Source organism: Bos javanicus, chromosome 10 (genome assembly GCF_032452875.1).
Source record: "Bos javanicus breed banteng chromosome 10, ARS-OSU_banteng_1.0, whole genome shotgun sequence".
Lineage (NCBI taxonomy): Eukaryota > Metazoa > Chordata > Mammalia > Artiodactyla > Bovidae > Bos > Bos javanicus.
The window spans coordinates 66,868,571-66,895,657 of record NC_083877.1 but is presented as its reverse complement, the minus strand read 5'-3'; the positions used below and the strand labels follow the sequence as shown (position 1 = coordinate 66,895,657).

The following is a 27,087-nucleotide window of genomic DNA, read 5'->3' as shown; positions in this document are numbered from 1 at the left end:
CTGAATGAAACATGTATATCGGTACTGTTTTGAGGGCATCCAACATTTATTTCCATAGCCATGGCTATCTTCCCCCCGTCCCTGCCACCCCCAGTTTTATTAAGATATAATTGATATCAATTCAGTTCAGTCACTCAGTCATCTCTGACTCTGTGCGACCCAATGGACTGCAGCACACCAGGCTTCCCTGTCCCTGACCAACTCCCAGAGCTTGCTCAAACTCATATCCATCGAGTCGGTGATGCCATCTAACCATCTCATCCTCTGTTGTCCCCTTCTCCTCCTGCCTTCAGTCTTTCCCAGCTTCAGGGTCTTTTCCAATGAGTCAGTTCTTGCATCAGGTGGCCAAAGTATTGGAGCTTCAGCTTCAGCATCAGTCCTTCCAATGAATATTCAGGACTGATTTCCTTTAGGACTGACTGGTTTGATCTCCTTGCAGTCCAAGGGACTCTCAAGAGTCTTCTCCAACACCATGTTTAAAAGTGTCAATTCTCATATAACATTGTAAAAATTTAAGGTGTACAGGGTTTTGATTTGATACATTTATATATTACAATAGAATTACCACCCTTTTAAGTTCTATTCTCTTAGCAACTTTCAAATATGTGATTTTTTGTCTGACTCTTTGCTACCCCATAACTGCAGCATGCCAAGCTTCCTTGTCCTTCGCCATCTCTCAGAGTTTGCTCAAATTCATGTTTATTGTGTCAGTAATTATATCCAACCATCCCTTCCTCTGCTGTCTCTTCTCCTTTTGCCTTCCATCTTTCCCAGCATCAGGGCCTTTTCCAATGAGTCAGCTCTATGCATGAGGTGGTCAAAGTATTGAAACTTCAGCTGCAGCAGCAGGCCTTCCAATGAATATTCAGAATTCATTTCTTTTGGGATTGACTGATTTGATCTCCTTGCAGTCCCTAAGGGACTCTTAAGAGTCTTCTCCAACACCACAGTTCAAAAGCATCCATTCTTTGGTGCTCAGCCTCCTTTATGGTCCAACTCTCACATCCATACATGACTACTGGAAAAACCATAACTTTGACTATACAGACCTTTGTTAGCAAAGCGATGGCTCTTCTTTTTAATATGTTGTCTAGGATTGTCATAGCTTTCCTTCCAAGGAGCAAGCATCTTTTAATTTCATGGCTGCACTCACCATCCAAAGTAATTTTGGAGCCCAAGAAAAGAAAATCTGTCACTGTTTCCACTTTTCCCCCATCTATTTGCCATGAAAGTGATGGACCAGATGCCATGATGTTTGTTTTTGAGTGTTGAGTTTTAAGCCAGCTTTTTCACTTTCCTCTTCCTTCCTCATCAAGAATTTCTGTAGTTCCTCTTCACTTTCTGTCGTAAGGGTGGTATCAGCTGCATATCTGAGGTTGTTGGTATTTTTCCTGGCTATCTTGATTCTAGCTTATGATTCATCTAGCCCGGCATTTTGCATGATGTACTCTGCATAAAAGTTAAACAGGGTGACAATATACAGCCTTGTCTTATTCCTTTCCCAATTTTGAACCTGTCATTCATTTCATGTGAGGTTCTAACTATTACTTCTTGATCTGCATACAGGTTTCTCAGGAGACAGGTGAGGTGGTCTGGTATTCCCATCTCTTTAAGAATTTTCCACAGTTTATTGTGATCCACATGGTCAAAAGCTTTTGCATAGATGTTTTCCTGGAATTCTCTTGCTTTATGATCCAGCAAATGTTGGCAATTTGATCTCTGGTTCCTCTGCCTTTTCTAAACCCTGCTTAAACATCTGGAAGTTCTCAGTTCATGTAATGTTTGAAGGAATTTGAGCATAGTCTTACTAGCATTTGAAATGAGCACAACTGTATGGTAGTTTGAACTTTCTTTGGCATTGCCCTTCTTTGGGACTGGAATGAAAACTGACCTTGTCTGGTCCTATGTGTTGATTATAATAAAAAAAGCTGTGCATTAAATCCCTAGAATTTATTCATCTTTAACTGGAAGTTTGTACTCTAGGACTAACCTCTCCCAATCTCCTTCACCCTCCCAACCCCTTGTAACCACCGTTAGACTCTGTTTCTCCAAGTTCAGCCTTTTTAGATTCCACTTATAAGTGAGATCATATGCTGTGTGTCTTTCTCTGTCTGATTTATTTCGCTTAGCATGATGCCCTCAAGGTCTATTCATGTTGTCTTAACTATATTTTAATTGCTTAGAAGCAATATGAGAATTTACCTCTGCCAAGGATGACAAACCTAGACAGCATTTTAAAAAGCAGAGACATTACTTCACCGACAAGTGTCCATATAGTCAAAGCTGTGGTTTTTTCCACTGGTCACATATGGATGTGAGAGTTGGACCATAAAGAAAGCTGAGCACCAAAGAATGGATGCTTTTGAACTGTGGTGTTGGAGAAGACTCTTAAGAGTCCCTTAGGGACTGCAAGGAGATCAGATCAGTCAATCCTAAAGGAAATCAGTCCTGAATATTCATTGGAAGCGCTGATGCTGAAGCTCCAATACTTTGGCCACTGGATGTGAAGAACTGACTCATTGGAAAAGACCCTAATGCTGGGAAAGATTGAAGGTAGGAGGAAAAGGGGACGACAGAGGATGAGATGGTTGGATGGCATCACCGACTTGATGGACATGAGTTTGAGTAAACTCTTGGAGTTGGTGATAGACAGGGAAGCCTGGCTTGCTGCTGGCCATGGGGTCACAAAGAGTTGGACATGACTGAGCGGCTAAACTAAAGTGAAGGATGGCAGGAAGGAAAATTTCCAAAATAACCAGACTTTTACTGTCTCTGCATTGCACTGGATCTTTCCTGCTGACAAACTTGCAGTTTGTGAAGTAAGTTCATGGAGCATATCAAAGTGTGCAGCAGGTCTACCTACTCCAGCAGATGGTGTGAATGGTTGTCTAAAGTCATCTTAGTTTCTGTCATTATGTCAGTCTGTGGAATGTTTGGGTTCATGCTTATTTTGGCCAGTTTTCACAAATGTTAGCTTTGTCTTGTCAAGTGCTAAAAGCTGTATGTGGTGTAAGTACCAACAAGATGTGTAGTCCCATGATGGAAATGAAAGTGCCAATAGTGGTTTCTTTCCTCTTTTAATTTGTTTTAATATTGATCTTAGGACAAACTTTTCAGACAAGAGGTAGAAAGCAAACATTTCAATGCCACACTCAGAGCAGAAGCCTTTTTTTAAATTGCAGAGTGTGATTTAGTGTGTTTCTGAAGGAGTTTGTAGCATTACAAACAGTCTTTGCTATGAAATCCTACTCTAGTTGCTTGCCTTTTTTCAGGGGGGAAAAAACCCCACCAACATGTGTATGAGCTCAGTTTAAAGAATCTTTTTTCATTATTAAAGAAATATCTCAAATATATAAGAAAAAGTATAAAGAACTTGTTTAGCCAGCATTCATCTGATTTTAGCAAACCTTAATATTTTGCTATAATTGCTTTAAAAATGCATGTAAAGCTCATCGTTATCTCTTTCTGATCCTGTTGCCCGCCCTTCACAAAGTTAACCACTGTTGTGAATTTGTTCTCTTACTCTCATGCCTATATTTATATTTTCATTTTATGTATATGTCCACAAACGGGTAGTATTGTTTTTATTTCTTCTAAATGGTTATATTTTGGTTGATGGAATAATTAATCAAGTCAGTCTAAGTAAGAAATGGAAAATTTTATTCCAGTCAACCTGAGGATTATAACCCAAGAGACAGTGTCTCAGAGAACTTTGAAAACTGTTCAGAAGAGGTAAGCAGGGTGGTCAGTACATATGTGATTTTGACAAAGGGGTTCATGCAATCAAGCATACATCTTGGTAGAAGGTTACTGTTGCTCAAGAGAAGGAGATATCTTAGTTGATGGTTTTAATGATATTTTTAAAATTTATTTTTATTTGGCTGCGCTAGGTCTTGGTTGCGGTGTGTGAACTCTCAGTTGTAGCATATGGGATCTAGTTCCCTGACCAGAGATTGAACCTAGGCCCCCTGCATAGGAAGCATGGGATTCTGGCCCCTGGATGGCCAGGGAAGTCTGTTTTAGTGCTTTTCTAAGTAAGATGTATAATTGTTCTTCTGATGCACACTTAAATACCGAATATATGTTATTACCAATAATACCGCAGTAAGAATTCTTATGTTCCCTTAGCCACATGAGTTTCTTTAAAGTCTCTTCTATTTTAAGGAAGTAAATCACAGGGTAAAGACTGACGTATTAATTAGATAAAATGGAAGATCTCTGTTTAGCTCTGGCTCTGCGCATGGCATGTAGGTACTGTGTGGAAACTCCAAAGCCTTAAGCTGCAGTACTTACTTCCAAGTTTGGGAGAAATAAGCACGCATAACAGTGGTGCGGGAAGTACGACACAATAAGTCCTGTATGCTGGTTGAGGCAGCTCTAGTGTTAGAGGGTTCAGGCCAGTGACTAAGCTGTTTCTACACTAAATCAGTTGGGCTTATTTTTGTTGGCCCCTTGAGTTGATTTAATTCCAGCCAAGAGCACAGAAGTCTGATGCCTTATTAGGTCTCGTCATTTTCTGTCTTAATTTTGAAAGCAGTAGGCAGACCCCATTCTCTCTCTCCTGTTGCTTAAATTGGGCACATGTTCAGTGTTCCAGGTCTTCTTCTGTCATTTTTAAATGCTGTCCTCCAGACAGTGCATTGGCTGTGCAATTCTTACTTCCTCAGAGATCTCTAATTTTTGGTGCTGATCACAAAACATCCAGGATAGTGCTAATTACTATTACCATTCATGCTAAAGAAATTTCATTAGATATAATTTTCCTTTTGTGTGGAATTTCCCCTAGGAGTTTCCTTCTACCCCTGCAAAAACAGGTCTGTGTTCCTTAAGATATATGTTGTGTAACTAGGAGCATTTGAAGGTGTAAAGATTCTGTAGCAGCACAGAACATGGAATACTTCAAAACAGCTGCTTTGAGTGTGGTTCCAGATGCATTAGCATCTTCTGGGAACTTGTTAAAAATGTAAATTCTCAGGCTCACCCAGACCTTCTAAATCAGAAGCTCTGGGAGCAGGGTTCAGTGATTTTGTGTTTTAACAAGCTCACTGGAGGAGTCAGAACTCGTGGTTCAGAGGGTGCGCTTTCAGGAAGGGACTAAATACTTGAGGGATGGCTGCCCAGCAGGGTTATTTGTTGTCATTGCTTAATCATTAATGACATGAGAAAGGTATATTTCTATACATTTTGTGTGTGGTGGTGTTATAGACGGCCTTTAACTTTTGGAGGCAGCTTGGTTCTTTTGTTGGTTATGACCAACAGTAGGAAATAGAAGGCTATAAATCCTTGTTTCCAGGGTTACCTCCTTGCTGCTGATAACAGGCAGGAAATTAAAACAATCTGTGATAGTGTTTTGTTCTTATTTGCTACAGATGGTAGCTTTCAGATATGTTGCAGCAAAACATAAATACATATAGCAGGGAGACTTCATTACTGAAGAAAAATGACTCGGCTGGGTCAAATTTATAGTCTGGGTCCATTTTAATGAAATGGGATATAGGCAACGTATCAGTGTTCCATTAGCACACAAAGCATGACAACATAGGAGGTCGCTGGTTTTCTTCTTTTTGGTTTAGTTTTGAGTATGTAAAACAGTTGTATGATTTCAAGTTCAAAATTATAGAACAAATTTTATTCAAAGATATCTCACTTCCATGGTATCCTTTTCCCCTTGTTCTCTTGGTCCTGTATGGATAATCATTTTGTTTGCTTTTTGGCTTATTTTTCTAGTGTTTCTCTTTGAAGATAAATGTTTATGTGTTTATGTTCGTAACTCCTCCTTTCGACTTTTACACAAAAAGTTGCATACTATACCACAATTTTTTTTAAAGAAAGCTCTATTAATTTGCAACATGTATTCAATAAAATTTACCAACTTTATGTGTACAATTTGAATTTTGACAAACTCATACAGTTGCATAGCTACCAATACAACCAAGGTTTAGATGGTTTTCATCAATCAAACAAAAAATGTCTTCGTATTCTTTTGCAGCCAATCCTCTCTCCCACCTCTATGGTCTCTGATAAACTATCTACCTCCTTTCTATCACTATATTTACTTTTTCTAGAATCTCACATAGTTTTTTTGTGTGTATGTATGTGACTTCTTTCACTTAGTATAATTTTTAGGATGTTCAACCACAGTACACAAATCATTATTTTATCCCATTTTATTGCTGAATAGTGCTCCACTGTTTATACATTACAGTTGATATACATTGTTTTGTAGTTTCTTTTAAACTTTTTATTTTGAAATACTTTTGGACTTATAGGATAATGAAAAGATAGTACAGAGAGAGTCCACATACCCCTCCCCCAGTTTCATTTAATGGTAACATCTCATATGGCCACGGTACAATCACAACACTGTGAACTAAACCACAGGCTTTATTTCAATTTTAGTTTTTCTATTGCTTTCAGTTATTATGTGTCTTTAGTCTCTTTTAATGTGGACAGTTCCTTGATCTTTCCATATCTTTTTTATTTTTCATTTACTTATTTGGCTGCACTGCATGGTTTGTACAATCAGAGTTCCCCGACCAGGCCCACAGGAGTGGGAGTGCAGAGTCCTACTCAGAGGACTGCCGGGGAATTCCCTCTGTGCCTGTCTTTAAAAGAGTACTTGTCTGGGTATTTTGTTGGTTACCCACTCCAGTATTCTTGCTTGGAAAATTCTGTGGAAAGAGGAGCCTGGCAGGATATAGTCCATGGGGTTACAAAGAGTCTGACACAACTGAGCACAGGATGCACATTAGGTATTTTGTAGAATGTCCTTCAATTTGTCTGGTGATTAGACTGCAGTTTCAGATTTTGGGGAAGAACACTACAGAGGTGATGTGCCCTGCTCGTGGTCTTGTGTTCGGTGCTACATAATATCAATGTCTTATTACTCGCAGTTTATTGTGTCAGTTGCTCAACTATGTCTGACTCTTTGAGACCCCATGGACTGTAGCCCACCAGTCTTCTTTGTTCATGGGATTCTCCAGACAAGAATACTGGAGTGGGTAGCCATTCCCTTTCTTCTCCAGGGGATCTTCCCAACCCAGGGATTGAATCCCGTTCTCCTGCATTGCAGGCAGATTCTTTACCATCTGAGCCACTGGGGAAGCCCCCTATTACTGGTAAAGTTAACCTTAATTACTCGATTAAAGGAGTGTCTGCCATGTTTCTCCATAGTAAAGTTACTGCTTTTCCTTTTCTGTAGTCTGTTCCTTAGAAGCAAATTGTTGCTTTTTAAATTGTGATGTACATCAGTGTGGGCTTTCCAGGTGGCACTAGTGGCAAAGAACCCCCCTGCTAATGCAGGAGACAGAAGAGATGCAGATTCTATCCCTGAATCAGGAAGATCCCCTGGAGGAGGGTATGGCAACCCACTCCAGTATTCTTGCCTGGAGAATCCCATGGACAGAGGAACCTGGCAGGTTATAGTCCACAGGGTTGAAAAGAGTTGGACATGACTGAAGCAACTTGGCACACACACACGCACGTATATCAGTGTGCATGGGAACATAGTTTGGCAACTCTCTTAACCATAATTATAGTCATAGTAATAAAATTATCTACTACTGACCCCACCTGCATATTTCTAAACACAAGTGGATTATCTTATTTAATTCTCAGGATACCCCTATGAAGTAGAAGCTTTTTTCATGACCATTTTACAGCTGAGAAGATTGAGGCATAGAGTGCCTTGCTCAAGATTCAGCAGTTAGTGATGGAGCCAGGCGCTAACATAAGTGTAACTCAAGGGCCAGCGTTTAACACGTGCCATATGGTTGTTGTCAGAACTTAGAAGGGTGTGCTCTCATTCTTTGCCAGAGAAGACAAATGAACACTTCCTATATTTGACAGTTCTCTTTTGTTCTTTAAGAAAAAATTTTTTGTTTTTATTTTCAGGAAGATTCCTTGTGTGACTCAAGATTTTAGTCAGCTGTGAGTAGCAGTACCATTACATTGAAATCATGGAGAACTCCAGGATCCTTTGGGGAGCACTGAGAATCTATTTTTGAACTTCTTTCAAAAACACAGCTGAAGGTTAGGGCCTCATATTCAGAATAGAAAACTGCTTTTGGAGAAGGAGTATTTACTTAAAAGAATGGCCCTGAACCTTCTCCTCTCTGGATTTTATCAACGTCTCTCAACAGGGGTGTTGTGTTTATCTGTGTGTCTAAACCCCACATGTTCACTTTTGTTTACCACACTGATGACTGCTCTGCGACAGAGTCAGGTGTCTCTCTGAATAGCCTAACACAGGCGATGACAACTGTGTTTAATGATGACTCACTATCAATGATGACTCTTCTAGTAGCGACGGAGCCACGGAAGGTCGGGCTGTGTGGGTGGACATTTGCACATCTCTGTGACTCACTCAGCAGCCTGCCTTTCTGAGGGAAAATAGCAGTCAGTGGCTACAAGCTCTATTCATCTTCTCCCGTCTGTCTCATGCTGTGTGGATTGGGTATCCCCAAATCTCTGAAATCACGCAGCTAGATGACTTGAATATATCCAGTCTGCCGCGCTGTTCAGATATGAGTGTAGTTTTTAACAGTAAAGTTTTTGTTTCTAAATGTGTGTTGTACAAAGGAAATTATAAGCAAGGTGAAAAGACAGCCTTCAGAATGGGAGAAAATAATAGTAAATGAAGCAACTGACAAACAACTAATCTCAAAAATATACAAGCAACTCCTACAGCTCAATTCCAGAAAAATAAATGACCCAATCAAAAAATGGGCCAAAGAACTAAATAGACATTTCTCCAAAGAAGACATACAGATGGCTAACAAACACATGAAAAGATGCTCAACATCACTCATTATCAGAGAAATGCAAATCAAAACCACTATGAGGTACCATTTCACGCCAGTCAGAATGGCTGCCATCCAAAAGTCTATAAGCAATAAATGCTGGAAAGGGTGTGGAGAAAAGGGAACCCTCTTACACTGTTGGTGGGAATGCAAACTAGTACAGCCACTATGGAGAACAGTGTGGAGATTCCTTAAAAAACTGGAAATAGAACTGCCTTATGATCCAGCTATCCCACTGCTGGGCATACACACTGAGGAAACCAGAATTGAAAGAGACACATGTACCCCAATGTTCATCGCAGCACTGTTTATAATAGCCAGGACATGGAAGCAACCTAGATGTCCATCAGCAGATGAATGGATAAGAAAGCTGTGGTACATATACACAATGGAGTATTAGCCATTAAAAAGAATACATTTGAATCAGTTCTAATGAGGTGGATGAAACTGGAGCCAATTATACAGAGTGATGTAAGCCAGAAAGAAAAACGCCAATACAGTATACTAACACATATATATGGAATTTAGAAAGATAGTAACAATAACCCTTGGAGGAGGCAATGGCACCCCACTCCAGTACTCTTGCCTGGAAAATCCCATGGATGGAGGAGCCTGGTAGGCTGCAGTCCATGGGGTCGCTAAGAGTCGAGCACGACTGAGCGACTTCACTTTCACTTTTCACTTTCATGCATTGGAGAAGAAAATGGCAACCCACTCCAGTGTTCTTGCCTGGAGAATCCCAGGGACGGGGTAGCCTGGTGGGCTGCCGTCTATGGGGTCACACAGAGTCGGACACGACTGAAGTGACTTAGCAGCAACAATAACCCTGTATATGAGACAACAAAAGAGACACTGATGTATAGAACAGTCTTTTGGACTCTGTGGGAGAGGGAGAGGGTGGGATGATTTGGGAGAATGGCATTGAAACATGTATGATATCATATATGAAACGAGTTGCCAGTCCAGGTTCGATGCACGATACTGGATGCTTGGGGCTGGTGCACTGGGACGACCCAGAGGGATGGTATGGGGAGAGAGGAGGGAGGAGGGTTCAGATTGGGGAACACATGTATACCTGTGGTGGATTCATTTTGATATATGGCAAAACCAATACAATATTGTGAAGTTAAAAAATAAAAATAAATAAATAAATGTCTGTTGTAAGCCTGGCTATATGTGACCATGTCCACAGGTTAAACCAGACACTGTTCATCACCCAGAGCCAACCTGAATAGGCACGCACATAAAAACTGTAGTGTTAATTTCCTTAGGAAGGGAGGAAGGCAACTATTTAGAATGAGTCTGATGCTTGCATACAATAGCTAGAAAATATTGTAAGAGTAGAAAATTATTTGGGATAGTAATAACAGAGGTCAAGTTTATGGGTATCTGGATATAGCTTCAGAAGTCAGAAAGCTAATGTCATATTATACAGAAGGATATGTTGGATCAGACTTTATTTAGTCAAAATAAAGGGCAAAGGTTTTCAGAGCCTGCCGCAGCTACCTGGAAAAAAAGATGGTGTTTAATCTCATTATTTTAACTTTTTATCTCATTATTTTAACTTTTTCTCATATAGAGTTTTCTACATGTTCGTTATAGACAAAGTGTTAGGTACAAGATGTAAGGTAGAAAGTGAAAGTAGCCTATTTCTATCGCTAGAAACACCTATTCTTTTGTTTTGCATAATTTATCTCCTTTCCTCCCTCTTTTTCTCTCCCTCTCCTATGCTGCAAATACACTGGTAATCCTGCATTTTTAATGTAGTACCATATCCTAAGGATTTTCTATGATTTAAAGAAAAAGACTTTGCTAATTTGGTGGGAGAAAAATAGCTAGTTTTTATTTGCATGCTGTTCTTGTTTTAGTTAGGATTAACATTCTTGATTGTCAATTTATATGTACCTATGGAGTGCTAACTTTTCTTTTCTTTATTTTACTGTAAAATTGGAAACATTACTAAAGCAAGCCTCTGATTTCAGATGTCCTAAATGATGCTATATTTGATGAAGACCATGATGAGATGGTGATTGTGAAGGACATAGACATGTTTTCCATGTGTGAACATCATCTAGTTCCTTTTGTTGGAAAGGTAAGTTTTTCTGTGTTGTTTCATAACAATGTTTAAAAGCACAATGACAGTTTTAAAGTTAGGATAATTATATTTTAAATTGTCACCTGGTAATTCCTAATATCCCAGATACACATGACCATCTATTCTTTGTCAGCCCAACTAATTTAATGGCTGGAAATGAACGAAATAGAAACAAGTAGCAGAAGGCCCTCAGGGCAAGCATTTCACAGTAAATACCATGTTAATAGGTTAAAATAATGAGATTAAAGACCATCTATTTTTGTAGGTACCTGCAGCAGTCTCTGAAAAACCTTTGCCCTTTATTTTAACTAAATAATATTTGATCCAAGCTATACTTTCGTATAATATGACATGAGCTGTAATGATTGCAGAATTTCTTGTGGCAGAGGTTATAGTACTAGTGGATTTGTTTCCAACCCTTTTAAAATATTTTAGGAAAAATGAATCTGTGACCTAGATAATGTTAATGTTGTAGTTAAACATCCCTCTGAGAACATGTGGGTTACCAAGAGTTGTCCTGTTCTCTTCCCTCCTCCCATATCATAATTTTTTTTTTACTTTTTAAATTTTGGAATGGAAGACTTATAGGAAATAGTGGTATAAATATACCCATCACCTAAATTTAATGTGTTAACATTTGCCTCACATTTTTTGTTAAAGTATTTTTTTCATTTTTGTAGAAGTGAAACATAGGAAAATGTACACCCCATTAGGGTAATCCCCTACTACCTCACAGATCAAGAACTAGAACACTATCAATGTCTTGAAAGCTCAGCTTGTGCCCCTTGTTAATCCCCAGCCCATCTTGTCAGCACAGTATATGGATTTCTAACATTATAGACTGATTGGTTTTGCTTGTTTTTCAACTACTGTATCTAAATAGGTGGAGTCTGCAGCATGTACTCTTTCGTGTTTGGCTTCTTTTGTTCTACATTGCAGGAGTCATCAATGTTACTGCCTGTCATTGTAGTTTGTTTATTTTCATTGCTATATATAATTCCTTTGTACAAACATACCATAATTTATTGTCTGTTTTTGGTGGATATTTCTTTTTTTCCTCTCTCTCTGTGTTTGAATTTTTTGGGTTGGTGGTGGTGGTGACTTTTTTTTTCTTTTTGGCTATTACAAACAGTACTGCTACCAGCATTCTTTTGATGTACAGATGCATCATATTTCTTTTTAAATTTTTTATTTTTTAATTTTAAAAAACATTTAATTTATTTATTGGCCACATCATGTGGCTTGCAGGATCTCAGATCTCCAACAAGGGATTGAACCCGGGCCATGGCAGTGAAAACCCAGAATCCTAACCACTAAGCAACCAGGGAACTCCCTATTTTTTTACTTTAAGTATAGTTGATATACAATATTATATTAGTTTCAGGTGTACAGTAAAGTTGTTCAGCTATATATATGTATTTTTCAGACTTCTCCATTATAGGTTACTATAAGATACTGGATATATTTCCCTGTGCTATACAGTAAATACTCATTCCCTATCTATTTTATGCATAGTAGTTTGTATCCTAATTTATCCCTGTCCTCTTGCCTTTCCCTTTAGTAACCATATGTTTGTTTTCTATGTCTATTAGTCTGTTTCTGTTTTGTATATTATTTTTAAGATTCCACATATAAGTGATACCATATGATATTTGCCTTTCCCTTTCTGACTTATTTCACCTAGTGTTCTCTAGCCCAATCTATGTTGCTGCAAATGGCTATACTTCATTCTTTTTTATGGCTGAGTAATAGTCCACTGTACACATATAACTGGGCTTCCCTGGGGGCTCAGATGGTAAAGAATCTGCCTGAAATGTGGGAGACCCGGGTTCGATCGCTGGGTTGGGAAGATCCCCTGCAGAAGAAAATGGCAACCCACTCCAATATTCTTGCCTGCAGAATCCCACGGGCAGAGAAGCCTGGCAGGCTACAGTCCATGGAGTCACAGATTCAGACACAACTGAGCGACTAACATGCACACACACACATATAACACATCGTCATAAACCAGTTGTATCTTGATGGGCACTTGAGTTGTTTCTATGTCTTGGCTATTGTATTAATAAATAGTGCTGCTGTGAATATTGTGATGTTCATGTGAATAATGCTACTGTGAACATTCTTTTTGAATTAGAGTTTGTATCTTTTCTGGATGTATGCCTGGGAATGGGGCTGCTGGATGATATGGTAACTCTAGTTCTTTTTTTAAAGGAACCTCCATTCTGTTTTTCTATTGTGGCTACACCAATTTGCATTCTCACCAACAGTGTAAGAGGGTTCCCTTTTCCCCACACCCTGTCCAGCATTTATTATTTGTAGACTTCTTGGTGATGGTCATTCTGATTTATGTGAAGTGATAGTTTGTTGTGGCTTTGATGTGCATTTTTCTAATAATTAGCATTTTTTTGGTGTGCCTGTTGGCCATCTGTATGCCTTCTTTGGAGAAATGTCTGTTTAGGTCTTCTGCCCATTCTTTGATTGGATTGTTTTTTTCAATATTGTGTTGTATGAACTGTTTGCATATTTTGCGTATTAACCCCTTGTTGATCCCATCATTTGCAAATATTTTCAGTCATTACATAGATTGTCTTTTTGTTTTGTCAATGATTTTCTTTGCTGTGTAAGAGCTTGTAAGTTTGATCAGGTCCCGTTTGTTTATCTTTGCTTTTATTTCTTTTGGGAGACTGATTTAAGAAAATGTTGCTATGACTTACGTCAGAAAATGTTTTGTCTATGTTCTCTTCTAGTAGTTTTATGGTGTGTCATGTCTTATACTTAGGTCTTTACACCATTTTGAGTTTATTTTTATTTATAGTTGGAGGGAATGTTCTGATTTCGTTAATGTCCATGTAGCTGTCCTACTTTCCCAACACCATTTGTTGAAGAGACCGTCTTTTCTGCATTGTGTATTCTTGTCTCCTCTGTCATAGACTGACTGTAAGTAAGTACATGGGTTTATTCGGGGGCTTTCTGTCCTGGTCCACTGATCTCTGTGCACTGGAGCTTTGTAGTATTGTCTGAAGTCTGAGAGAATTATGCCTCCAGCTTTTCTCTTTTCCCTTGGATTGTTTTGACAATTCTGGGTCTTTTGTGGTTCCATATAAATTTTAGTGTTACTTGTTTCAGTTCTGTGAAAAATGTAAATAGGTATTTTGATGTTTACAAAGAGTTTACAAATTTGGAAAACAGCAGTGGCCACAGGACTGGAAAAGGTCAGTTTTCATTCCAATCCCAAAGAAAGGCAACGCCAATAAATGCTCAAACTACTGCACAATCGCGGTCATCTCACACACTAGTAAAGGAATGCTCAAAATTCTCCAAGCCAGGCTTTAACAGTACGTGAACTGTGGACTTCTAGATGTTCAAGCTGGATTTAGAAAAGGCAGGGGAACCAGAGATCAAACTGCCAACATCTGTTGGATCATCCAAAAAGCAAGAGAGTTCCAGAAAAGCATCTACTTCTGCTTTTTTGACTATGCCAAAGCCTTTGATTGTGTGGACCACAACAAACTCTGGAAAATTCTGAAAGAGATGGGAATATCAGACCACTTGACCTGCCTTTTGAGAAAATCTGTATGTAGGTCAGGAAGCAACAGTTAGAACTGGACATGGAACAACAGACTGGTTCCAAATAGGAAAAGGAGTATGTCAAGGCTGTATATTGTCACCCTGCTTATTTAACTTATATGCAGAGTACATCTTGAGAAATGCTGGGCTGGATGAAGAACAAGCTGAAATCAAGATTGCCGGGAGAAATATCAATAACCTCAGATATACAGATGACACCACCCTTATGGAAGAAAGCAAAGAAGAACTAAAGAGCCTCTTGATGAAAGTGAAAGAGGAGAGTGAAAAAGTTGGCTTAAAACTCAACATTCAGAAAACTAAGATCATGGCATCTGGTTCCATCACTTCATGGCAAATATATGGGGAAACAGTGGCGGACTTTATTTTTGGGGGTTTCAAAATCGCTGTGGATGGTGATTGCAGCCATGAAATTAAAAGACACTTGCTCCTTGGAAGAAAAGCTATGACCAACCTAGACAGCATATTAAAAAGCAGAGACATTACTTTGCCAACAAAGGTCCTGTTTAGTCAAAGCTATGGTTTTTCCAGGGAAGCTATGGGCTTCCTTGTTGGCTCAGAGGTTAAAGTGTCTGCCTGCAATGCGGGAGACCCAGGTTCGATCCCTGGGTCGGGAAGATCCCCTGGAGAAGGAAATGGCAACCCACTCCAGTACTCTTGCCTGGAGAATCCCATGGAGGGAGGAGCCTGGTAGGCTACAGTCCATGGGGTCGCAAAGAGTCGGACACGACTGAGTGACTTCACTCACTCACTTCACTCATGGTTTTTCCAGTAGTCATGTATGGATGTGAGAGTTGGACTATAAAGAAAGCTGAGCACTGAAGAATTGATGCTTTTGAACTGTGGTGTTGGAGAAGACTCTGGAGAGTCGCTTGGACTGCAAGGAGAGCCACCAAGTCCATCCTAAAGGAAATCAGTCCTGGGTGTTCATTGGAAAGACTGATGCTGAAGCTGAAACTCCAGTACTTTGGCCACCTGATATGAAGAACTGACTCATTTGAAAAGACCCTGATGCTGGGAAGATTGAAGATGGGAGGAGAAGGGGACAACAGAGGATGAGATGGTTGGATGGCATCACCAACTCAATGGACATGAGTTTGAGTAAACTCCTGGAGTTGGTGATGGACAGGGAGGCCTGGCATGCTGCAGTCCATGGGGTTGCAAAGAGTCGGACACAGCTGAGCGACTGAACTGAACTGGGGATTGCACTAAATCTGTAGATATGTATTTGGAGGCATTTGGCCATTTTCACAATAAAAATCCTTCTAACCCAAGAGGATGTATATATTTCCATTTCTTTGAATCACCTGTACTAGCAGCACTCGTCCCACGCACCCCTACCTCCCTCAGCAAGCATTTTGGACTGCGAAGTGTGGAGGCCAGGTGGAGCCAGTGCCAGCCTCTCTTCACTGACTGCTAGTAAGCTACATGTATACATTCCTTGCGACCAGAGTCCAGGCCGCTCCAGCCCGTCTCTCTATTTGAGCAGACCTCCCAGTAGGCAGGGGACCCCGCAGGGGTGGGTCTGCACCTGTGGACCTTCTTTCCTAGGGGCACTGGCCCTGATGCCTTTTTTTTTTTTTTTCATAATCAGATCTCTACCTGGTTACATGGGGATCTTTCTTATAGCTTTGGTTATATAAGAAATCTGTCAGTTTCTAGTTGGTTTTCTGTGTGAATTGTTCCATGTGTAGACGGATTTTTGATGTGACTTTGGGGAGTGGGGGAAGCTGAGCTCCATATCCTCCTCCTCTGCCATCTTGACCCACCTCTCAAATGCATTTCTTTAGCAGTATACCTAGGAGTGGAACTGCGGATACAGGGTATACCTGTGTTCAACTTATTAAATCTGACTTTTAGTTTTCCAAATTGGTTGTAACACTTTGGTACAGTTTACATTTCATTTACTCTAATGAGTCCTCATCAACATTTGGCACTTTTAGTGTTTTTAAGTTTAGTATTCTGATGTGTGTGTAGTGGCATCTCTTTTTAAACCTTTTATTGTAGAAAATTTCAAACATATCTAAGAATAGGTAGCTTAGTATGTAATATTCCATGTTCCCATCAACCAGTTTCAACAGTTGTCAGTAAAGGGCCAGTTTTGTTCTATTAATATATACATCCCCACTGGATTGTTTTGAAGCAAATCCTATATGACTTTTTTTTTTCTGTAATTTCTTCCAGCATATTTCCCTAAAAGATAAGGATTTTTTTTTTTGAGAAATATAACTCTGATTGGATTATCAACCTTAAAAGTTGGCAGTAAGTCCTTTAATATATTAAAGTATCTTAGACAACAGGACTCTTCACTACTAATTATTAATACACATCTCTAGAATATTCTTACTTAGCCATAGTAGCACTACAGTAGACAAAAGTGTGCGTGTTCTAGTTACTTAGTCATGTCCAACTCTGCGACCCCATGGACTGGAGCCTGCCAGGCTCCTGTCCATGGGATTCTCCAGGCAAGAATGCTAAAGCAAGTTGCCATTTCCTCCTCTAGGGTATCTTCCCAACCCAGAGATTAAACCAGCATCTCTTGCATCTCCTGCAGTGGCAGGCGGGTTTTTTTTTTTTTTTTTTTTTTAACCACTGTGGCACCTGGGAAGCCCAGACAAAAGTAACAGTAATTCCTAAATAGCATCTAATAACTAATCCATATTATATTTTCTCAGGTGTTTCAACTGTCTTGTGGTTGGTTGGTTTAAACCAGAATCCAAATAAGCCTTATACATTTGGTTGTTACGTATCTTAAGTCTCTTATTTTAAGATAGTCTCCCCTGACAGCCACCACCTGTCCACCCTAATGACATTCTCTTACTCAACTAACTAGGCCAGTTGTTCTATAGAGCCTCTCAGTTTCTGAATTTGCTCTCTATTCAGTCTTTGGATTTTTCTATATACTAGATTCGATCTAAAACTTCTTAAGTTTAAGGTTAAAAATATATTTGAATAGAGTAGTTCACTGGGATGCTGAGAACTCTGTCCTCCATCATATCAGGAAGCATATGTGGTCTGGTAGTTCCACAATTAATGATGCTGGGCTGTGACAGTAGGGTTCAGGATTTTAAAAAATGAGGGAACGTGTGAGCTCATCACTACCTTTTAAGTGAGAAAATTAGGCCTAGGAAGCTATGACTTGTCCAAGAAGACATAGGGAGTTAGTGATTTGGCTGGGGCCAAACCCAGGAGCCTGATCCTGTACTCAGTCTCTCTCCACTGTATCCTTTTCCTTCTGCTATGATTACCTCTGTGTCTGTGTTCTTATTAGCTCTGTTTTTGAACATATTATTCAGTGATGATTGTCTAAAGTGGTCACTTAGATGATGGGATCTTAAGGAAGACTAAAAATTTTGCAAACAAATTATAGCTCTGCATATAAGTATGTAAATCTCGACGATACTTCTGTATCTTGGTTCTATGGGGAATCTTCCACTCTAATTTTTCTTTGTTATACCCAGTGTCCAGGTGCTACATAATTTTTTCTTTCTGCTGACCAGGAAGGTGATGAGTTGGTATTCTCAGACTCCCAAAGCACAGCACCTATACTAGGACTAGTGACTAATTAGTTATTAAAATGACTAATTACTGATTATTCAAGTGTACAGTAGATATTAGGTGAACAAATGCAACTAAGGCTGGCAAATTGTCATGCAAATGAATCAGTCATTTTATATTAGGTAAATTGATTGCCTATAAATGATCATTTATTAATCTTTTTGGAGAATTTAATGTCCTCTCATACTTAGCACTTGACTGAAAGGTAACATTTTCATGCTAGATATTAATCAGTCCTCTTTTTTTTTTTTTTTTTTAACCAGTGCTCTTTAAGATTATAGAAGTGGCTTTGCTTTATAGTAGGTCCCACAAGAATTTAGGACTTAGGATTCAGGTTCATCCTGAGTCCCAGCTGTTAACTGTGTCCTTTTTTCCCTGTCAGGAGGATGGTGTTCTCCAGCAGCTTAGAAATGGGGCTTCCCAGTACGACAAAGGGCATGGGTACCCTCTTTCTGTGCAACAGAGATCTGCAACAGGGTGGGATTCAAGGCCACCATGATGTGTGGAATGGCAATATTTATAGTTACAGTTTCAGCCATTTAAAGGAGGCTTTCTTAACTACATTTTAATGTTGCTGTGGGATAATTTGCGCTTTCCTGAGAAAGTTTCCTCTCAACAGAGGAAGGATTTTAAGAATTGTATCCAGAGTTTAACTTCACCAGGAAATACCACACCCATACTTCAAGCTTGTCATTTTATTAAAAATCATTCTTATTTCCTTTTTATTTCATTTATGTACTTTTTAATTATTTATGCAAGTGCCTCATTTTCTATCTTAAAGTATCTAGATGTTTTAGAAATATATTTGCACTGTGCTGAACCACATAGTAAGTTACTGCTTGTTTCCTTTTACCACAAAGAAGTACTGTGTCTCACTTAGTTCATGATTTCTGTCTCTTCTCTGAAGGTCCATATCGGTTATCTTCCTAACAAGCAAGTTCTTGGCCTCAGCAAACTTGCTCGGTAAGTATGACTGTAGTGAACAAGAGGACAGGTTTATAGGACCTGTCCCTGCATGGTGAGAATCTTATCAAGCTTTGTCTCTTGATCCATGTGGATCTCACTTGGAAGGCACATTCCAACTTACTTTATGGTTGCAGAGATAATACATAGACACATATATATATATATATATATAAATATATATATATATAGTCTAAGACATACTTAGAGGGCCTGAAACACAGATGCCCTTTTCTTTTCACTCCCCTGTTGGCCTGCCTTCCTTCTCCACCTCCCACCTGCTCAGCCTTGAAGCCTTACCTCAAGCTTTTCTCGGCAGAGCCTTCCTGACTGGAGAGGCCCTGAAGGTAAGTACAGCTCAGCTCCCATTCTTTAAGGGTGGCTTAGCTAAGAGGGGTGAGAGAGGAAACCTGGGCAGAGGTGTAACTGCACTGCACTTTTGACTTTTAAACGAACCACCCTTGGCCTCAGCCCTGCTTTCCACTGTGCCTGGGTACCTCCATGCCTCTCTCTGGGTCCTGCAGGGCCAGTTGGTTCACTTCTGGTTCCTTTAACTCTTCAGATCCAAGACTATGCCTTTCTTGACTTTTTCACTTTCTTTTTCCCCCCTCAGCTCTATTCTGAGATAATACTTACTCTCCTCTGTTTCTGTTTGTGCTGCAGTCTTTTTTCTCTCTCTTTATCCCGTGGGTTCAGGCCTTTACTACCATTCTTAAGTTTTAGGAAAGAAGTGATATACCAGCATGGTCACCTGTGCTTAGCTAGAAGTCAACCTGAGGGTTAGTGTTTATATATCTCTGATAGGAACAGTGAAATACTGGGGGCCAGACCTAAATACCCTTTTGTGTAGTTTTCTTGTATTCCTGGGTGATGAGCAGATACTGTAAGGTGTATTATTGGAGGAGGGTTAAAATGAAGGAGTAGGTAATGAAATGCAGTAATTGACCTCCTCCTTCTAAAAATAAACCAAGCTAAGTTTGGATAACTTGACTGAGGTGAAAGCGACCATATCAAAATTGAAATAAACATACCTTTGTGACCAACCGACTATCCTGTGGCTCTGATATGTTCCTGCTTCTTGTCTATTTAGATGATCGTGAAACGGTGGCTCAAATCCTTTCCAGTTCTGTGTTGGATGCTGTAAACACCACCCCAGCAGTCCGACACCTGCTCTCCACAGCTGTTCTTTTCCCTTTGTTTTCACTTCCATGTTCTTACTTATTTCTTCTAGGGATTAAGGAGAAAGTAGGTAGAAGAGAGAATTTAACTTCCCTAGTTTCTGACCTCATTCCTCAATCTCACAACCAGACAGGGCTCCTTGGTACCATGAAAGGATGTACTTAAATCATAACTTTTGCTTTATTGCAGTCAGGCTCTTAATACAAATATGCAAGCATGTTGGTGTCTTTCAGTGATCTGTATCCAATGGCAGTGCCAAGGAGTGGCTGAAAAATAGCACTGGTGGTGGTGGTAGGGTAATTCACCTTATTAGAATTTCTATTAGCAACCTCCTCACCAATAACTTACTCCCAAATGATAAAGTTATATCAACTGAGTACATGTCTTTATTATAATTGGTTATGCTTACTGTTTTATAATGCATAGTCTAAATTCAGCAGGCTTGCTGTGCAAATGCAGTGGTAGGCCCAGCCCCCTGGTACCCACGTTTCCAGCAAGATTGCCAGTCCTAGACTTCTTATAGAAATCCTGGCCCTGCTCCCTCCTGTATTAGACTCTCTGTGTGTGAAAGGTGTAAAATAGATAGTTTTTATACTGTAAAAAGCCTGGCAGACCACACTAGACTGTGGTCTTAATGTAGGCAGTCTTCTCTAGAAGACCTCACTGTGTGTAGACCATGGGCAGCACCGTATAAAAATGAGTGTGAGAGTGATCTAGTGAGGTCCTGGAAAAAGTGGTGACTTGAGAGTGAACGACAATAGCCTTTGGTTATTTCCTTTTCTAATGGGAGGAAAAGCTCTCCAATAATTAAGCTTTTATGAACAATACAAAGGAGTTAATTACTAGCATGGGGATTTGTCCTTACACGAATAGGATTAAAACGTAAGACACCAAAAAAAGGAACCAAAGAACTGAGTGTATATTAGTTTCAGATATTTTGTAAAGATTTTAAATAAAGAATCTATTAAATAAAACAGAAGGCTAAGATATTATCCAATTGCTTATTGGATTGCTTACCCAACTGCTTATTCCTTATAAGAAGTTGGGAATATTTAGGGAATGAAAGGCTAAGATATTATCCAATTGCTTATTGGATTGCTTACCCAACTGCTTATTCCTTATAAGAAGTTGGGAATATTTAGGGAATGAAAGGCTAAGATATTATCCAATTGCTTATTGGATTGCTTACCCAACTGCTTATTCCTTATAAGAAGTTGGGAATATTTAGGGAATGAAAAGGAATAAAGCTGAATGTCTTAGAAAATTTCACCGCTCATTTTAATCTTGTATGTGAAGTTTGTTATATGCTTGCCTTCAAATGAATGACCTTTCATTTCCAGGGAAGTCAAATATCAAACAGTAAAGCTTTAAGTAACAAGAAAATGCCAGAAGTAAGTTGATCTGGTTTAACCCTGGTAGAATTCTAGAGTAAATTTAGTTTGAATAGAAATTCCGTCTGTTGCTGAAAATCCGTTGAAGATGTATTCGTTTTCTTGCTTTAGAATAATTGAGTGAACACAATGAATTGTAGTGCCTCACGTGGCTATGGTTCAGCTGTTGGACAACTACTGTGAAAGGACACTGTGCCAGTTACTGTGGTTGCTAGAGAGAAGTAGGACATGGCCACTACCCTCTAGGAGAGCCAGCAGGTGCCACAGGCTCGCCTGGTTAGGAGCCCTGGGTGCAGAGGACCCACGATGGCTATGGCCTGGCAGGGTGGAGGAGACCTAGGGGCGGAGGGCTGAGCAGAGTTCTGAACAGAAGAGAAGTGCCTCTAGGTATAGTTAATGAATAGCCAAAGGCAAATCAGAGGGTAGGAGCAAGGCATATTCCAGTGGATGGGCAGCAGGTCGATTGATCCAAGAGGTTCAGACTGGGAGATAGTTAACAACGGTAGATTAGATTACAAAGGGAATGTTTTTTTTTCTCATTTTTCTCTTATAAAAGTAACGTGCCAGTTAAACTTAAATACAAGTGAATGAGTAAAGGGAAAACATTTCTTTCCTATTTCCATTCCCCACTAGAGATCTTTCACTATCCTTCTGGAAGATTTCAGTGCAAACATGTGGCCTTAAAACTACTCGCTAAATAAGACAAAAGGGGATCATGTCCTACATTCACTACTACTTTTTTAAAAAAACTTAAAATTCCTTGAAATTCCTTGGACATCTTTTAGTCTAAAAAGTCCAAGTTCCTTTTAATGGCCACATTGTATTTTTAAAAAATTAATTACTTTTGGCAGAGCTGGGTCTGCGCTTTGGCGAGCAAGGGCTGCTCTCTAGTTGCAGCGAGCAGGCTCAGTAACTGTGTCACAGGGGCTTAGTTGCTCCATAACATGTGAAATTTTCCCGGACCAGGGATCAAACGCATGTTCCTTGCATTGGCAGGCAGATACTTAACCACTGGACTACCAGGGAAGTCCAGTATTTCTTTAATATAATTCACTTAACCAGTCTTTAAGCCTACAGCTTGAGACTTGTCAAAAATGAGGGAAAAAACTGTTGGTGGATACATTTTATCTATTTCCTTACTTTTGTCTATAAGATTACAATAAGATTACTGGCTTGAGAGTAGCTAAATTGTTTATATTACCAATTGCTCTCCAGAAAAGATCCTACAGATCTGTACTCTGATAATAGGTTAGCGGCATGTGTTTTTCTACCGTTTTGCCAACACTGGCAAACATTCAAGGGTCTGAAGTCCAAATAAGGTAAGTAAAAATTGGTACCTAAGGTTTTAATTTGCACTTAGAGTGAGGTTGAATTTGTTCAGAAACTTTCTGATCTTAGTTTTTGCTAATTTTTCAGTTAGGTTGCTTGTCTTTTTATTACTGGTTTATATGAGCTTTCTGAATAGTAAAGCTGGGAATCATTTTCCAGGCTTATCATTTGTCTTGTTTTCTACTATCCTTTTTCACGAAGTTTAAAACTTGCATAGTCATAAATTCATGTTTTGGGGGGTGATTTTTATGACCTTATTTTTGTATGTAGATCTTTGCTATGTGTATTTTGGGGTGAGGAGTGAGGAGGAATCCCCCTCTTGGTGTTGTATGCTCACTGACCTCCTATACCACCCCCGCTTCCCTCACATCACCGTGCTGCTTGCTGGCTATCCTTACTGCTACTCTTGGGACCTTGATGTTCCTCCTGGATTATGTTTTAAACTCCTAACTCCTGTCCTCACATCTCTTAGGATCCTTAGCTCCGCTCTCATGTGCTGCTAGGATGTTCTTTCTCAAGTGTGGGTTTGATAGTGCTTCCCCTTCATAGCTCTATAGCTCTTAATAAAGTTCAAGCTTCTTACTTTAGCTAAGTCCCACCATAACCTGGCTGTGTTTCTTGCTGTTCTGTTCCTTTTTTCTCTAGCCACACTTGAGAATTTGTAGCCTGGTATCAAGTCTAGCTTGTCAAGTCAAATTATATGAAGGCATCAGAAACACTTCTAAGATTTGCAAAGCTTAAATTATACCATCCATGGGTTCTTCCTGTAAAAGTATCACCAGATTACTTTCCCAGTTGCCAGAGGAGCAAGAGGAGAGAAAGTATAATACAGAGTTATTATATTATATATATTATTACATATAATATATTATATATTATTATTATATATAATATATTATATTGTAATACAGAGAAAGAGACCTAGCACACATCTTATAAGACCAGTAAGTGTGTGCATGTTCAGTCATGTCTGACTCTTTCGCATCTCCATGGTCTGGTAGCCTGCCAGGCTCTTCTGTCCATGGACTCTCCAGCAAGAATATTGGAGTGGGTTGCCTTTCCTTTCTCCAGGGGATCTTCCCAACCCAGGGATCAAGCTCGCATTTCCTGCATTGGTAGGTGGGTTTTTTTCCACTGAGCCACCTGGCTCGTTGGATTAAATGTATCCAACCCTATCCCCCCTTTAAAAAAATGAAATGCTAATTAAAATTAAGGCAAAATTTGTCAGAGGGGATAAAGTGGGTCCTCTTATTTTGAGAAGGTTGTATAATAAAAGTGGTAATGAGGACTTCCCTGGTGGTCCGGTGGTTCAGACTCTGTGCTTCTAATGCAGGGGACATGGATTTGATCCTTAGTTGGGGAACTAGGATTCCACATGCTGTGTGGCTTGGCCAAAAAAAAAATTAAAGGTAGTCATGAATCATCATCAAATGGAAACAAAACATGAACTGGCTGAAATGCATAGAGCAGCTGACAAACCTGAAGGAATAAGAACACTAATTACCTCCCAACCTTTGATATGGACAGAAGGATCTACTGGAGTGGGTAACCTTTCCCTTCTCCAGGGAATCTTCCCAACCCAGGGATCAAACTCAGGTCTCCCACATTGCAGGCAGATTTTTTTTACCAGCTCAGCCTCAGGGAAGCCCAAGAATACTGGAGTGGGTAGCCTATCCCTTCTCCAGGGGATCTTCCTGACCTAGGAATCGAACTGGGGTCTCCTGCATTGCAGGTGGATTCTTTACCAACTGAGCTATCAGGGAAGCCCTAAAGGATATACCATGTCATCTCAATAGATGTACAAAAGCATTTGACAAAATTCCATGTCCATTCATGATAAAAACTCAAGAGTATAAAGGCAATATACCTTATTGCCTTGTATAGTAAAGGCTATATATGAAGTAAAGGCTAGGTATGACAAACCCCCAACTAGCATCTTACTCAATGGTGACAAGCTGAAAGCATGATCTATCATAATTGCTTATAAGTTTAATAATTTTATCTGGAGATGAGAGGTTATATAACCAAACATATTCTTTAAAAATTTCTTTAAAACTTACTCAAAGATTAAAGAAAAAGATGGATGGGAATGAGCCAAGCATTAGAAACCTAGATAAGCTAGTAACCATTAGGAAAAGTAAAATTAATATTGGAAGAGGGGTGGCAGAGAAGGGGCTAAACCTAGTTAGTGTAGTTGGCATTTTTTCAAACTTTAGCATAACCACTGACTTTCATGTTAGTAATTCAAGAGTGTGAAAAAACCTAAAAAGCTGTATTAGATGAAGCTACCTATGCCTGATGACAAAGCCTGACAAAGCTGTTTAATTATAGACTAATCTCAATTATGAGTATAGTCATAAAAACCCTATCAAAAAACTTTTATCATCCAAGGAGCTTTACTTTAAGAATACAAAAGTAGTTTAGATTAAAACTGAAAACTGTTGATTCCAGTAATATGGTAAACTAGATTGTAATGATATCTTGGTACGGCATACTTATATATCTTGGTATAGCATATGATATAAGGTGTATCAACATTTCACTCATTGGGGGAAGTATAAAGCAGGCATCTCTGATGGTGGTCAGTGGCCACAGGGTCCCACATTGCTCGTGGATGGCCACCTCAGGATTCCCCCAAAACTTTGCAATCCCCATCCACTTTCCCTGATATCTCTGCATTCGTGGTAGTTTCCTCGGCCTTGACTGGCTTGGCAGTTGTTGGGCTGCACCCTGCAGGCCTGCAAACCTTGCGATTGCCCAGCCTCAAGACAGAAGAACAAGCCCCAAAACAGCAACAGAGATATCAACAGTTTGGTGCACAGGGGAGCCTTATGAGTTCAAAGCAAAGTCCTGGAACAACACCTGCACAGCAGCCACCTTAGCTACTCAGGGAGAAGCAGGCTACCATTTATAGAGGGAATTGATGTCAGGTTGGCTCATCAGTTACCAGGGAAACCAGCAACTGAGTGTTGGGCAAGCACAGAGGCAGTTACCGATTAAGCTCTGTAATTAAGAGAATTGGATAGTCATGTGAGAGAAGCAGGGCCTCATTGAGCAGACGTCCAGAAAGCAAGACTACAGCCATCTTGAATGGCCTGACAATACACTAGATGATTCTCTTTAATGCTGAGAAGACAGGGATTCCGTACCTATTTCTTACTTGAAAAAGAATAAACTAGGAATAAGAAATTATAAACTGTGGGTATAAGACCCCTGTTTGACACATACTCGCATACACACACAGTAGACGGTCAATAACAAATGACGCTCTTTCAGCATGGTAGCCACTGTCAACCAGCAACAGGCAGGCACCGTGGGTGGCAGAGAAAGGTAAGAGGCGTTCCTGTTAGACTGGCGGCCTACCTGTGACTACCTTCATTGGCTGTCACAAGTAATAAAGAAGCAAGTCATCTGTTCTTGCTGAATGACAGTTCTGTCTGAATGGCACAGTGGGGAAAGGGCTGTAACTCACTTGTAGGTGAGCTGATCCTTAAATTGAGTCCAAATTCACGACTAAAAGGCCAAATTTTAAAGAAAAGATCCTTCACATGAATTGCAATCCTCAAATGTGTAATTCTGTGACTATCTCCATGTTTTACAGCCAGAAGAAAAGGTGTTGAAAGGGAATGCATCACTGGACAGACTGTTACAAGCTGAGATCAGGGGCTCCTATCGGGGGATTACTGTGTGCTTATGTATTATAAAGAGATGTCTGAAGAAGTCTGTTTAACTCTAATCTGATTATCCTAATAGGTTTAGTTGGTACATAGTTGATGTTGGTCTGCTATTAATTAAAAGTCTTTATTTTTAGCTTGAGCTTTAAGCTCTGATTAAACAATATGATTAATTAGAACACTTGAGACATGCTCTAAAACTGATGATTTGGAAGCTTGAAAATTACTCACCTCTAATTGTTGTTTTTCCTCAATGAATGCTTACACTTCATTCTTTCTGTCTTTGTAGACTGAGGGAAGCACCACTCTTCACTCTTCACAAGCACCACTCTTGTGGTTGGTGGTCTCCTTCTGACCTCCCTCTTCTCGTTCACTTGTATCCTTCTCCTCTAAGCATTTATCCACTGCCCACACCCTACAATTACTTCAATAAAGCAATTATTCTTTAGACTTACGGGGAAGGCTTCAAGTTTCACTTCAATTTATAATTAAAACAATTCTTTCTTTTCTAG

At 39.6% G+C, this 27,087-nt stretch overlaps 1 protein-coding gene across 4 annotated transcripts in view; it reads left to right on the top strand.

Annotated features, from left to right (window-relative positions):
• Positions 1-27,087, top strand: part of GCH1 (GTP cyclohydrolase 1) — a 61,320-nt gene that overhangs the window by 24,996 nt on the left and 9,237 nt on the right. For 2 of the 4 annotated variants that reach the window (XM_061428950.1, XM_061428951.1), the window contains exons 2-3: positions 10,784-10,893; positions 18,947-19,002. In XM_061428950.1, coding sequence (XP_061284934.1) covers positions 10,784-10,893; positions 18,947-19,002 — 166 coding nt within the window. Of the gene's footprint in view, positions 1-2,368; positions 2,970-4,013; positions 4,023-10,783; positions 10,894-18,946; positions 19,003-20,092; positions 27,082-27,087 lie in introns of those variants that run through there. The other 2 variants (XM_061428953.1, XM_061428952.1) reach the window with 2 other exon arrangements.